The 13,674-nt window shown below is 40.1% G+C and overlaps 2 protein-coding genes across 2 annotated transcripts; one reads left to right on the forward strand and one right to left on the reverse strand.

Moving 5' to 3' along the window:
* Positions 1 to 590: 590 nt before the first annotated feature.
* On the reverse strand, positions 591 to 3,072 carry tmed3 (transmembrane p24 trafficking protein 3). Its single transcript, XM_088412241.1, has 3 exons — positions 2,850 to 3,072; positions 1,638 to 1,883; positions 591 to 1,364 (listed from the first exon to the last, which is right to left on the reverse strand). The coding sequence occupies exons 1-3, from the start codon at positions 2,994 to 2,996 to the stop codon at positions 1,140 to 1,142; spliced, it is 618 nt and encodes a 205-aa protein (XP_088268367.1). The 5' UTR covers positions 2,997 to 3,072; the 3' UTR covers positions 591 to 1,139.
* A 330-nt stretch (positions 3,073 to 3,402) lies between these two features.
* LOC148424513 (retinol dehydrogenase 13) lies at positions 3,403 to 8,364 on the forward strand. Its single transcript, XM_088412240.1, has 7 exons — positions 3,403 to 3,654; positions 4,292 to 4,432; positions 4,567 to 4,758; positions 4,852 to 5,013; positions 6,225 to 6,341; positions 6,435 to 6,636; positions 7,342 to 8,364. The coding sequence occupies exons 1-7, from the start codon at positions 3,579 to 3,581 to the stop codon at positions 7,436 to 7,438; spliced, it is 987 nt and encodes a 328-aa protein (XP_088268366.1). The 5' UTR covers positions 3,403 to 3,578; the 3' UTR covers positions 7,439 to 8,364.
* Positions 8,365 to 13,674: the final 5,310 nt, after the last annotated feature.

A 13,674-nucleotide genomic window follows, 5' to 3' on the forward strand; every position in this document is an offset into this window, starting at 1 on the left:
AGATCAAATTTTATGCTCAGTTGTGTTCAATCTATTGACAGGACACGTTTGTTACTTCCTGCCGAATTGATACTGTACTCGGCAGTGGCGTTATGTACAATACACGTATATAATTTATAATGTGAAATACACCTACCCAAAATAATCGGCTTACTAGGGTATAAATTAAGTTAGCACTTTTGGCTAATGGGTATAAATTAAGTTAGCACTTTTGGCTAATTAGCTACTAGCAAGTGTTCAATGCTTCACAGTACAGTACACCCACCGCACCTCCGCAGTGACACAATTGAACCCGCGGCAACCTCTTCGTTTGTTTATAGTTGGGTGGCATCTAAAGAGCAAGGTGCTCAAGCCCATTGTAGAAAAAGCCATTTTGAAGTGACTTATAGCGGTTTCCTACGTATTTTATCGCCTCTACAACCGGCTGCTCTAATTGGCTTCAGTCGCGCATTGCTCCATCTTGTGGACACATCGGCTATTGCGTCCTCAGCTGACTTCAACGAGCCCTTGGTTTGTGCTAGTGCTACTGCTAGTACGTTTGATTGGTGAGTCCACCGATTCGTCACGGGATGCAAAAAGACAACGCATCCTTATGTTGAGATATTTATTAAAAAGAAATCTTAACAATTCTATGTTCACCAGCACACGTCATTTATATAATTTAACGTATTGTTGCTATTTCACGTAAGTATATTCACTTGTAAAAAAAAAAAAAGTTCTTTAGAAGAGCAAGCATAAAGGTATGACAATTCTCCATGTGCAAAAAAAAACCTCGCACCAAACAGTACCCAAAAGAATCATAGAAAAGGGAAAAAGCAAAATAGAAATGCATATTTTAACATTTGTAACAGCTTTTCCCCATATAAATTCGGACCAACAATAGAAGTCAATAGCTTCAACATGAATGTCATTTTGAAGTAACTGATGACATTAAGTACCTAGGTAATTCCAAATTCTCATTGTTGTACCATGACTGTAAGAATTTTAAACAATTCCGGTCTCTTTTTTTCCCCACAAAAAACACAATTGTATAAGCTACTAAAGGGTGAAAAAAACTTGCCCTCCTGGTGTGCCGGAGATATGTTCTACGTAATGGCGGACATCAACCGTTGAACCTGAAATCTATAATGTTGTATGCCTTAACTAAGAGATGTTCTCTTTTCATTGAAAAAGCTCTTGAGCAACATGACTTGACCCACGCTTACAACTATCACCAGGAGCGTTTCGCCGAGGGACCAGAGAGCGACGCGACTGTTGAGTAGGTCTGCCCTGGTGCGGTCATGTGCTTCTCTGAGCCGAAACCACGTCTGCGACTCTGTAACCACCTTAAGGATCTCGTGAATGGACACACACGTAGATTCCAACTGAGAAGAAAAACACATGCTCTTTGTTAAAATGATGAACATTCATTACCTCTTGGAATCTCTTTCACACAGGGACGCTGCAGAATTGCCTTAACATTGCCACGGAAGAAACGTTTTGTCTTTTTGACTTCTATTTAGTCAAAATTGCATTATCGTTGTTGCACCTTCTTGCTACAGTTTTGATGTAGCATCTGTGTGTTTAGGCTTTATAGACACAAAGACATTCGGCAATACTTCATGCATTTGCTACCCATGATGTTGAGACCAGCTTACCTGAGTCAGTGCTGTGGCTCGGGTCATGCTGGGCAGGAGGGGCTTCTCATCACCATTCCGGAAATCCAGGTAGACGTATTTGTGTGAAAAGGTAGAGAACTTGTTGCTGAAGCAGATCATGTAGACACCCTTCATGGTGGCAGTATGGGAGAAGCTGTCATACTGCTTCTTATTTTGACTGTACAATTCATTACCAAGAGGGTCCTTCAAGAAACAGTCCACATCGTAGTTGCCACCTGATACCACCTTTTCAAAAGGTAGAAAAAATAAGCCATTTTGAGTGATCATTGCTTGACAAGACTCCGTTCAAGGGCCTACTGTAACGCCCTCGTAGGCACGACAAGCACATGTGGTTTTCTTTTACTGGTTTGATTTAGCTTGTCTTCATCAAATCGTGAAAACTGTACAAAAAAATAATTCAACTTAAATGAGGTACATTCATAGCAGACGACATAAGACATAACAAAATAACATGGTGAAAATAATGTTCTGTACACAGAAAATCCCAAATATACATCAACATGAACACTATAATAAAGGAATTTAAACAATGTCATTTGAACTATTATGCCTTCATTTACACTTACATAAAATATTTGTTTTGAACGTATGTCATTGCAGTATTTTTAATTCAAATATGAATCGTAAATAATTATCTATTACTGTGTCAGCATAGGCTAATGACAAGCCTTGCCAAACACCCGAGTACTTTACGCGTGAAATGTTTTGTCATTGTTTGGCACAAGACAAAAACACAAACAAAACGGCAACACAAAAGGGCTTGTCACGACCCACTAATGAGTGATTTTAAATAAAAAATACACACCAGTGAGGAGCCTATATACCGTTAACTTAACCATTGTAACAGCATGTTAACTTTGATGCCACAGATGTATAATAAAGTTAAATGAGTTATGGATTAAACTTGTTTTACCACTCAAGTATCCATTTTCATAGCCGTTTGTCCGACTTACATATACTTTCGTTAACTTCCATCAACTAGACTCGGCCAGCTCGACAGCTGTTTAGATAACAATCTCACAAAACAATGTAAATAAGTGGTCAAGCGTTTGGATTCACTTCTGGCCAAAATACATACATACATGCCCGAATACACGTACACAAAAACATCCAAATTTGCAACAAGAACATTGTTTTACTACGGAAAGCAGATAACGACTTCAATGCACATGCACAATGCACAAGACTTACCTGGTAATCTATTTCGAACTTGACATCCTTCTCGATCTCCTCGTAAAAACATAATTGTTCGTTATCGGGGAGTTCAAACGTAAACTCTGTGGCGAAGGTCACAAATACGTGCAATAAGAAACAGAACAACAATACCAGCAGTTGCATTGTCACAGTAACAAGTAACACATCAAACTTCGCAACTACCACTTGACGGTTACCTGTGACGTGGCATGACGACTCAACACTTCCGGGTTACGTATGTTATGTTTAAAAATACGTACTTAAATATTTCTAATCTGGTTAAACGGTTGGTCAAACTAGTATGCATGCGTCGTAAGGGATGTTAAAAAATATTTACATATATACAAAAAAACATCTTGAATAATAACATTTTGACAAACGGAAAAGGGAAACCTAGATCAACAAAATCAGAGGATGGTTAAAGAGCTACCTTCCATTTAGTTTGAAACAAAAACAAAAAAACTGCGAGGGTAATTATATTACTAAACCTTTAGTGTTCAGCTTCCGGAGACGGTGACAACCCCACCAAAAAAAAAGGTTAAATGCGTCATTTCCGCTTCGTGCCAATGTTTATAAAAGTGTCACGTCAAGTTTGTAGCTCTACTACTATATCGCGTTTGTTGTCCCTGGTAGTGACCTAATGTGTGCGAGCCAGGAGTGTTGCGAAGGAACTTCACGTTACAGAACGCCTTCAGTTGTTTAGTTGTCAGTTTGTGAAAAATCAAAATGCAACACTACGTCGAAACAGCGAGAAATTTCGTTAAGACGCACGCCATTGGAATTGGCGTTGTAGTCGTTACAGGTGAAGTGGATTTGATTTTTCTTATATTAATCTTTTTTGTGAGTACGTTTCCATGGTGACTGTCAACGATCTTTAGCGGAAGCAAAATAGACAGATTTAAAATATATATTTATTCATTGCCTTTCCTTAACGCCTTACATCACAGCACATAATAGCAAGCTCCACATGACACGCAGTTTTGAGCAGCATTGTGAACATCATTACTTTTGAGGGACATTTGGTGTTTTACGATGATAGTTACACACCACTGCTTGCTGGGTTTCAACCATTTTTGTTAACGTTGAAGTTTAGTTTTTTTTTTTTTTTTTTTTTTTTTTTTTTAAAGCGTTGACATCCGAACAGTATTCAATCCTATCTTCCATCTGTGTTGTGACATCATGGGCACATCATTGCTTTATTTTCCTTTAGCAACAGTCATCTTTGATTATCCAAAGTTCAGTTTTTTGTGTAAAAATGTAATGGAGCACCTAATGTAGGCTACAGTGTACCCCGGCTTTTGACGAGAGTTATGGTTAAGAGTCATACCACGGATAGCTAATATTCTCAACTAGTTGACACCTTAAATATAGCACAAATCCCAAACATTCACAACATTTGAAATGCCCACAAACATTGGTGTAAATTTTCCCTCTTTCAGGGGCGAGCCTGCTGGCCTTGCGCAGGTGGATGGCAGGAGGAGTGTGTCGGAGCAAGGCCAGGCTGGATGGGAAAACAGTGCTGATCACGGGCGCCAACACCGGCATTGGGAAGGAGACAGCTCTAGATTTGGCACGGCGAGGTGAGTGTTTACCATCTGTTGCTTTTTATCTTGAATTTACATGTTTTGATTCCACCCAGTGGTTTAATGGTGCCCTGAGAAGTGGGTGTACTGCAAATTTCACCTTTTTATTTCCGCCCCTCTTTTTGTCTAAGGTGCCAGAGTAATTCTTGCCTGCAGGGACTTGACCAAAGCCTGCATGGCGGCCGAGGACATCCGCCAGCAGAGTGGCAACGATGATGTGCTGGTGAAGAAGCTAGACCTGGCCTCCTTGCAGTCCGTCAGAGACTTAGCTAGAGATGTTTTAATTAATGAGGGACGCTTGGACATACTCATTAATAATGCAGGTTTGCCTCTTGAGACTTTTTCCACTAGGAGGGTAAAATATTCAAACCGGGGGTTCCACAGAATACCGTTCATGTTTCCTGTTTATTTTCCAGGTGTCATGATGTGCCCCAAGTGGAAGACTGAAGACGGCTTCGAAATGCAGTTTGGCGTCAACCACCTGGGACACTTCCTGCTTACCAACCTTCTCATTGAGCTGCTGAAAAAGTCTGCCCCTAGTCGAATCGTCACTGTCTCCAGCTTGGCGCATGAGAAGGGTACAATTTAGATTTTTTTTTTTTTTTTAACAACTCTACTTAATTTGATACTGATACTGCATCCTATAGTAATGTCAAATAATCAGATACAAGCAGGATTTTTTCCTGCTTTTTATTCTTTAAGTAAATGTTAGAACGTAATCAAGTGATATACTTGTCAAAGAACAACAGTAAGTATGAGAAAATATGACCCATTTATTCCAAACATTTGCCTTACATAAATTCAACCTCCAACATGGAAATGTACTGCATTTGAATAAACACAAAATCAATTAAATAACCTTTAAAAAGTAAATATGAATAATTATAAATGCAAATAAGTCAATGTTTTTGTCGTACATTCAGAATAAATTTTATGATAATATCCGTGTTTCTGAAAGACAACTGATATTGTTCAATATATTTTTCGGTTGCTACTGGGCCATATCACTATACAATAGGGACAGCCCTATTTTTTTCTTGCAATGAAAACATTAAAGCTTATGGACTTATGTTTCTGAATCTATTTTAAGTATATAAGAGCTGTCAAAATTAATAGGTTATTCAACTAATTGATCATCAAAGAATAGGCTAATATTTAACATTATAATCAATCTGAGCCATTGTTATAGCTCAAAATTGATCAAAAACCTAAAATGTCAGCCTTTTAACAGTAATTATTCTAATTTCTATACTTTTTTGTGAAATTTGTTTTATTCATCTTTTGTATCAAATGAAAATATCACGTTTGTTTTATCTTAGGAAAATGATGACTGAATCAGCGACCTAAAGGGTTTTAAAAAACGTTGGTGACGACATCTGTCCGTCTTGCGTATTATTATCTCATTGTTCTCTTTTTTTAAATCACTAAACAATACAAAGCAACAATATTTGGTAAATAATCTCTAAATGAGGAAAACATGATTCTGTAATACAATGTGTTTCATTACACAAACACAAAAAAGGTGAAAGTTTTTTTCTCATTTTCATGGACTTTTTGAAAGTACATCCAGTCCTACAAGCAACTCACAATTCCTTTAATAAGTGATTAATCGGATTTAAGTGAACAAGTTTTAGTTTCCGTTTGTTCATTCAAAAACAGGATTGATTCAGCACAAAAACAATGAATCTGCATCTATAATTTTGTGATGAAGTGAAACTAGAGTCAGACAATAGTACCCATGCTCCTCCAAAGTCCCTTGGATACAATGTCCTAGAAAATCTTTTTTCAGGCGAAATCCACTTTGACGACATCAACTTGGATCTGGACTACAAACCTGATGTGAGCTACCGCCAAAGCAAGCTGGCCAATGTACTCTTCAGCAGGGAACTGGCAAACAGGTTGAAAGGTGCGCTCAAAATAAAAATCCATGTGATCCATTCTGTTCTGCCCCCCCTCCCCCTTCTTCTTCAATCTAACAAAGATGGCTTCCCATCGTCAGGCACCCGTGTGAATACATACTGCCTCCACCCCGGCGTCGTCCGCACCGAGCTGGGGCGCCACTTGTACCCTACGTCCCCATGGAAAAAACCTCTCCTAATGCCTTTCTTGATGATAATCAAAAGTCCCTGGGAAGGCGCTCAGACCTCCATCTACTGTGCTGTGGACGAGAGTCTGGCCGATGACAGTGGCCTCTACTACAGGCAAGTGATAGCTATCTGCTGAAGGTCGTTCAAATTGCCATAATTGTCCAAAAATAGGATGCACCCTTGGTTTTAGCGTCAAATTCTGGTATTTTCTATTATCCTGAGTATAGGACACAACATTTTTTTTTTAATATTGTGTTCATATCCATAAGTTATATACTTGTGGGTTAAGTGTGCTTCAAATTTCCCACATTGTGAGTGGTCAGTGAACACCGTGCCAGTTGAATGCGCTTGACTCAGTTTCGTGGACTCGGACTTTGGTTCGGTCTGCTCGCTTCTTATATTGAAAATAATGCAGTAACAACCACGGCTAAAACGAGTTGCTGTTAGCCGCAACAGGCACCGGCTGCTAACAGCCAACTGGCTTTTGCACTCCAGCTCGTCCCATTACGGTAATTATTGTAAAAAACCGGCACATCTGTCCGTCAAAACACGGCTCATGTGACTGATGGATCAATCTTCCTCGAATGGTGTCCAATAAAAAAAAAATATATATAATCTTTACGTTACCGCACCCATACTTTTGACCTTCATTTTTGGGGAAAAAAGGCATCTTATGTCGGGAAATTACGGTATATAGGCGCTGTGTTTAACATGCTCCGTAACAGGCAATAACACAATATTATTGTGGTAACCTAGCAAACCAATGCTTACCCATAATGTTCGCATGAGTAAATAGTCCTCACCTTGTTTTTACAACAGCGACTGTGCGCCCAAGACTCCGGCCCCAGCAGCCTTGGATGATAATGCTGCCAAGCAACTGTGGGCTCTCAGCTCCTCTATGGTCGGCCTGGCCTGAAGTCAGCGTCCTGACACTCAGGCCAAAGCACAGACACCACAGTTATTATCATGTACTGCCTTAAAGTGACCCATAAACATTGAACTAGAAACTTTGTGTGAAGAAATACAGTTTAGCAGCGGCGGGCACGTCAGTTCATGCTTTTGTCAAATGTTCAGGCCGGCCCGTCGATTGTGGTCGACAACAATAGGTGTTAAGAACATACACACAAGGGGTGGAAATTTTCGGCTGCCTCACAATTCGATTCGGTTTTGATGTTTGGGTCTACTATTCGATCGATTCAGAATTGATATTTGATTCAAGACAATTTGTTTGACAATAATTCCTGGTTCAACCTATAGATGAACCATCAGAGAACCATCATGATCTCATGTGCTTTTCAAGACAGAATGACAAATGGAAATGTTAGGTCTTTTTTTCCATTATGTGTCTTTTTCCACAAAACAGCTTGTAGACCACAACTGTTAAAAGTATTGTAGACATAAGTTACTTGATGGGTTAAAATATCGAATTAATTTTACCCTATCTTATTGATAGCTTTCATAGATTGATAGAAAGCCAATTTTTTTCAATATTTGCATGTATTAATCTTTAATGCCTTGTTGAACCTTTTATGTCTGAGTTTGAAGTGTCCGACTAGTGCACACCATGTTACAGAACATAGGCAAAATGTTAAACAAGAGTTAACAGTACTACCTATTATGTACAGATAGACAAGATGTATAAAAAATGCTTAAAATAAGAGGCCAGTCACAATTGATTTTGTTGTACCAGTGCGCCCCCACTTCCCCCAGTTGAGAAATGCAATTTATTTTTAAGCAACAAATTGCATTTGTAAGACTAAAGTCAATGAATGTACATGTGAAAACACAATTGGTCTGTGTGATAACACTGTCTTGAAATAAAAGACTTTGAGTTTATGCAAAGACGACATATAGCATGTGTGTATCTGAACAAAACTGTCACACTGAGACTAAGGCATGAGAGGATTCTTGGCTGGTCCACAGATTTTATATTAATATTGCTTCAAGGCTATGATGGCCTTGTGCGAAAATGTACGAGCTCCAACATTTCAAATAATTACTTTTTTGTAGTTTGAAAAAAAACATTTACTGTAGAATTGTCATGTCTCATTTGGGGTATGTGCACATACATTTCCCACACTTACCCCAATTCATCCATTTTGTGTAGCACTAGTCCTCTCGGTTCATCCTCTAATCTCGGGGTTCAAATCTAGGTTTGAATTTCACTGAATATAAGAAATGTCATCAGCCTAAAAATGGTGTAAGCAAGATTACTGGATTTTACTTTTGACAGACCAGTTTTAGGACCAGTTTTGCGGTCTCACAGAGTTTGAATACCCCAAAGATGAGATGCTGAGATGCTTTCCCTAATGCACGGCATTGTATATTTTTCAATTAAAGGAAGTAAAAAATGATGGCATTTGGGGGCAAAAACGGCCCCTAGGCCGGACTTTGGAAACCTTAATAGAACTATGCGGTATAGGCCTTATTGTGAAATCAGACAATTACAATAAGAATTACAAAAAAGTACGTTAAATTTTATGAGTTTAATCTCTCGTCAGTCAACTCACACGTTTTGAATTTACACAATTTTAACATGCTCTCGCTTGCACGCTGGGCAAAGTATGATATGCACGCTCATTAAAATAGCAGAACCATGCAAAGACTGCGCTTTTGGCTGTTCAGAAAAAAACAAAACACGCAAGCCGGCGTTTTGCAGCTCGGGTTAACGTGACTCACCTAATTCTCACCCGCCCCTATTGCACAGTTATAGTCGCATTAGGGTGTCACAGCAGTCATGTTTTATCATGTATGCTTTATTTTGGGTCGGGTAGCCAATATGGTGTTAATAGTCTCGAGAAGAACAGCTGAAAAAAAAAGTTTTAAAAAAGAAAACCTACATAACAAAAAAAACAAAACAATGTGCACGTATGAGCACTGTAATAATGGCCTGCACCAGCCACTCACATTTTTTGGGGGGGACAAATTTGAGCAAAGCACCAGGTGTGCCCTGACTGCACTGCCTGAAGGGATTTTTTTTTTTTTTTCCTTTTGCCGGAGTTAATATTCCCCCTGCAACTCATTTTACAGCAGAAATGTGAGCAATTTCAATGACGGAGTGCAGTTTGAGCAAGCTAGCGCAGTAGTTAAGACGTACTGTCTGCATTGGACATGAGGACCCAAACATACTAAAACGCATCACGTTTCACTATTACAGACATACTGTACATAAAATGGAATTCTGAAATACAAAATAGACATGACTCCAAATGCACTTTGCCAAGAAACTATGCTTGATGAACATGTTCTTTTAGCATTAACACTTTAACGACACATTTTTGGTACTCGACCCTCAGTTTGAAAACCCTATTCTGTATTTCTCATCCAAAGAATTTTGTGGTTCAAATCAGTGCAAAGTGGGACCTGATGTTGTCTCTCTGGTGGTATTGTCATGCACATGCCCTTATCAGTTCTCCGTCCAACGGATACAGAATCAATAGCTGGGCTGGAAAAGTGATAAGGAGATGTGAGTGACTACAAAACAAAAGCATAATGTCACACGCATGACAAGATACTGTCAAATGGAAGAGTGTGAAATGGTCCTCTCAACCAAGTGGCCCTCCTGGAGCCATCATCCCAGCTTCCTGACGTCCCAGGTCACGCTTTGGAGTCCCGTCGAGAAGCTCCACCAGTCTGTAAAGTTTGTCTCCTAAAAAAAAAAAAGTGCGCTGCTCTTCAGTTTGACTGCTGACAAACTTTTTGTTTGGAGACACACCCCACTCAGGAGTTTTATTCCACCGAGGCCCCGCCTGGCTCCTATGTAAGGGCGTCTTCTCTATGCCATTGGTTCAGACGGTCCGCCAACCTGCCCCTAAACCATCAAAAAAAAAGTTCCTCAGCTCTTGTCAGTCTGACGCACGCGAGTCAGCGGGATGAGAGAGGACAGGCTCACCGGGTGTGTTTTCCTCGCAGGTGTTCGTGCTGACGTGCAAATTCCAATATGTGCATACCTGTCAGCTGCTCCGGTATTCCGGCAGAGTGAGACCTCTGTTCTGATTGCTGTCACCCTCTCTCTGCTTTCCTAGGCACCGCGCAGGAACAGGGAGAGGCCCAGTCGCACGCATGTGCAATATCATAGCCACGTTGTCTGCATTATTTCTCTCGAACGCCAGCTTAAGAAAGGTGGAGCTCGTCGTCGCAGGAAAAGATGTCACGGGAAATGCTTGCTTTTTGCCTCAAAGGCACAAAGCAAGTGTAAACACATGCGAGTCATTTTCACAAGCAGTTTGTCATTATTTGCACCAGCCATACTGGACTGGACGCATACTTCAACTACTTCCAGACTCTTTAACATGTGTACATTTGCATATTTTTATTGTCTTGTTGGCAGTAGTTCAGTTGTAGCTTGCGAGTTAACTAATACCGTTCATTTAAATTCGATCGTTAATGTTCTCATGAAGTGAATTATAAGCCTTGTGCATCGCAGAGAAGAATATTGCGTAACAATCCTAAACAGTAACAATGATAAAAAAATACTAATCGTCAAGTGTCAAGAAATGTGGATTCAAAATCTTGAAAAATCAAGCAGCTCTCAAATCCTGAAGAGATGAATGCCTGAAAGCCCACTCCAAATCCAGCTTGCCCCGGCCTGCCTGTGGCAGTTTGCATGTTCTCCCTGTGCCTGTGTCATCTCTCCTCCTTCTCCGGGCACTGTTGTTTCCTCCCACATTCCAAAAACATGCATGGGGTTTGTATTGGACACTTCAAATCGCCAAATTACTACTTCCAGAACGCCATCTACTGAGTACTCTGGAACTTAGAATGTAGGCCAAATGAGTCAAAAGATAGACCGAAATCAAATGTCCACTATTGTGGACATAAATGAACAGGCTTTGGCTCAGGCATACAGTACAGACAGTATGCCATTTGTCTATGTGGTATACAGGTGCATGCAGTGGCATGCAATATGCCCCCTCCTCTCCAACAAGAACATATGCTGGTCTGTGGAGAGATCATAATGTTTGAAGCAGAATGTGCGTGAAGGCAAGGATTGTCCTGTCTGCCCCTGTGGTATGCATTCCTTCTTCACTATGTCCATTTTTCTGGGTTGAAGTCCTGCACTGTTTCCTCCCTCAATACTCACCCCCCTTTCCCTCTTTTGAGCATAGCATTGAGCGCCCCAGGCAGGTGCGGGAATGCAGGTTTACCGCATACACCGGCTCACGGCCCAACGTTGTGGTTGTCTTAACTGTGGGACTAGCCTGTGCATGCGTGGAGCTCAATCTGTGAAGCTCCCGTGACTAAGCCCAAAGAGGCGAGCGGGTGGCAGAACACGTTGCTCTCAGAACCTGTTTATGCCTCTTGCCTATTAATGCCATGGCATGGTCACAAACACACCCTCATACCACATTATACTTGTATCTACGTTGGTCTGGTAAACGTCTGGCACGCAGGGTATTTTTACAGGGCCATTTAGCATGATCTTTCAAGAAGCATATCCAGGGGTTTTTTTCTTCTCCTAAATGATTGAGATCCCCTTCTGGCATTAGGCTCACAAGCAGAGGCCTTGGGGGCCATTGCAGGGTTTAAAACAAAGCTAAAGGTGATATCTCAGGAAATATGTAATGCTATTGTTACCAGTCGCCAATTGCAGCCTAGAAGAATGAAAATATTAAAAGTCTCCTTAAAATTGAACTTGACTTTACCATGAAAAATAATCATTTCAATCCTTTAGAAATTGTGTACCTTCCATATTGTGTCCAACTGTTTTGGTCATAGTTGTGGTTTCCTTAAAAGGGCCGTTAAGACCGTAAACCCCCCCAAAATGTATGATCACTTCATATTTCATGTACACAATTATGTAAACAACTATATTTGTAATCAGAGGCAAATGAAAGTTCAAATGTCATTCTTATATTGGTAAATGCTTACAATATTCTTCAGTTTTAAAAGTGAAGATAATTAGCAATTTTAGTATTTAAACAAGAATTACATAATGTGCTTTCGTGAGACAAATAGATTAATGTTACGGCCAGTTATGTCCCCCGCGCCTTGAATCTGACACATGCCGTAACACCCCCAAAAAATATTCAACAAGTCACATGGTCAACAGGAAGTTGCACCATTCACATTGTTTGCAAGCTCCAAAAGTAGCTTTACTCATTTGTTTCTCTGTTTTTTTGGACGATATTTCAACTATAGCTGTAGTGCGTGTGCGTGTGTGTGTGCGTACTGGAACTGCCAGTGCTGGTATACATGTGACGAGCAAACTCGTTCGAACTTATTTAAATAGCTACATTATGTATTTATTATGAATAAATCAATAGCCCATGGCATTATGAGAAAATAATGCAATCTTATTAGCATTTAGTCTACATTTTAGCACAAATTTGAACGCACTTTGCGAGTACTTTCAAACAAATTTGTCAGGGGAAAATGTTTACTCTACATTAGCAGTTCCACACTTCCATAAAAATATACTTTCACATAACATGAAATCTGGGTCTGTCGTCAAATAGAACGCAAAGTTTTAATTATCTGGATGCACTATTCTGCCTTTCACTATATGTCACCATACATAATATGCAGAAAATAAAGCTAAACATATTTGAACCAATTAGGGAAAACTGTCACAGCGCAATGCTTGTGAATCACCCTGACTAATCCTTGAATTATAAATTTACCATCTAAATGATTTTTCCTCTGTTAGTTAAATGTCAAATGCTCTTAGTTCAATTAAAAGAAAAAAAAAAAACTAGTCCACTGACATCCAGAGCCTCCCATCATTCACTTTAGGTACGATGGAAACGAAAGGAGGTGCAATCATCTGGATCAACGAGACAAAGTCAAATCTCAGTCTGAGAGGATTTTGGGCTGACTGCGAGGTGTGTTGGCAGGCCCGAGGCAGTGTCCCGTCACGGCGGATAAAGACACTGTGGAGTGAGCACACAGACAACAGAGGAGCTGCTGAGTCAGACGGCCTTCACATCCACTCAGCGCACGCTACGTTGAGCCTTCCCTCCCGCTAAAAACGCACCGCCACATCCTCAAGCAAGAGCTGCTGCAGTCTCAAAGACATATTTACAGTTTTTGGAGTAGTGTAATATCTGTCTTAGGTCAAATCGTCTCGCACTATGTGGTTATCAATTGAGACAATAAAAAGGTTTACAAATGTCGAGTAAATTATTCTGTTGAGCTTAAAATGTTAAATAG

This window comes from Hippichthys cyanospilos, chromosome 4, assembly GCF_059441005.1.
Source record: "Hippichthys cyanospilos isolate Australia breed blue-spotted pipefish chromosome 4, RoL_Hcya_1.0, whole genome shotgun sequence".
Taxonomy (NCBI): domain Eukaryota; kingdom Metazoa; phylum Chordata; class Actinopteri; order Syngnathiformes; family Syngnathidae; genus Hippichthys; species Hippichthys cyanospilos.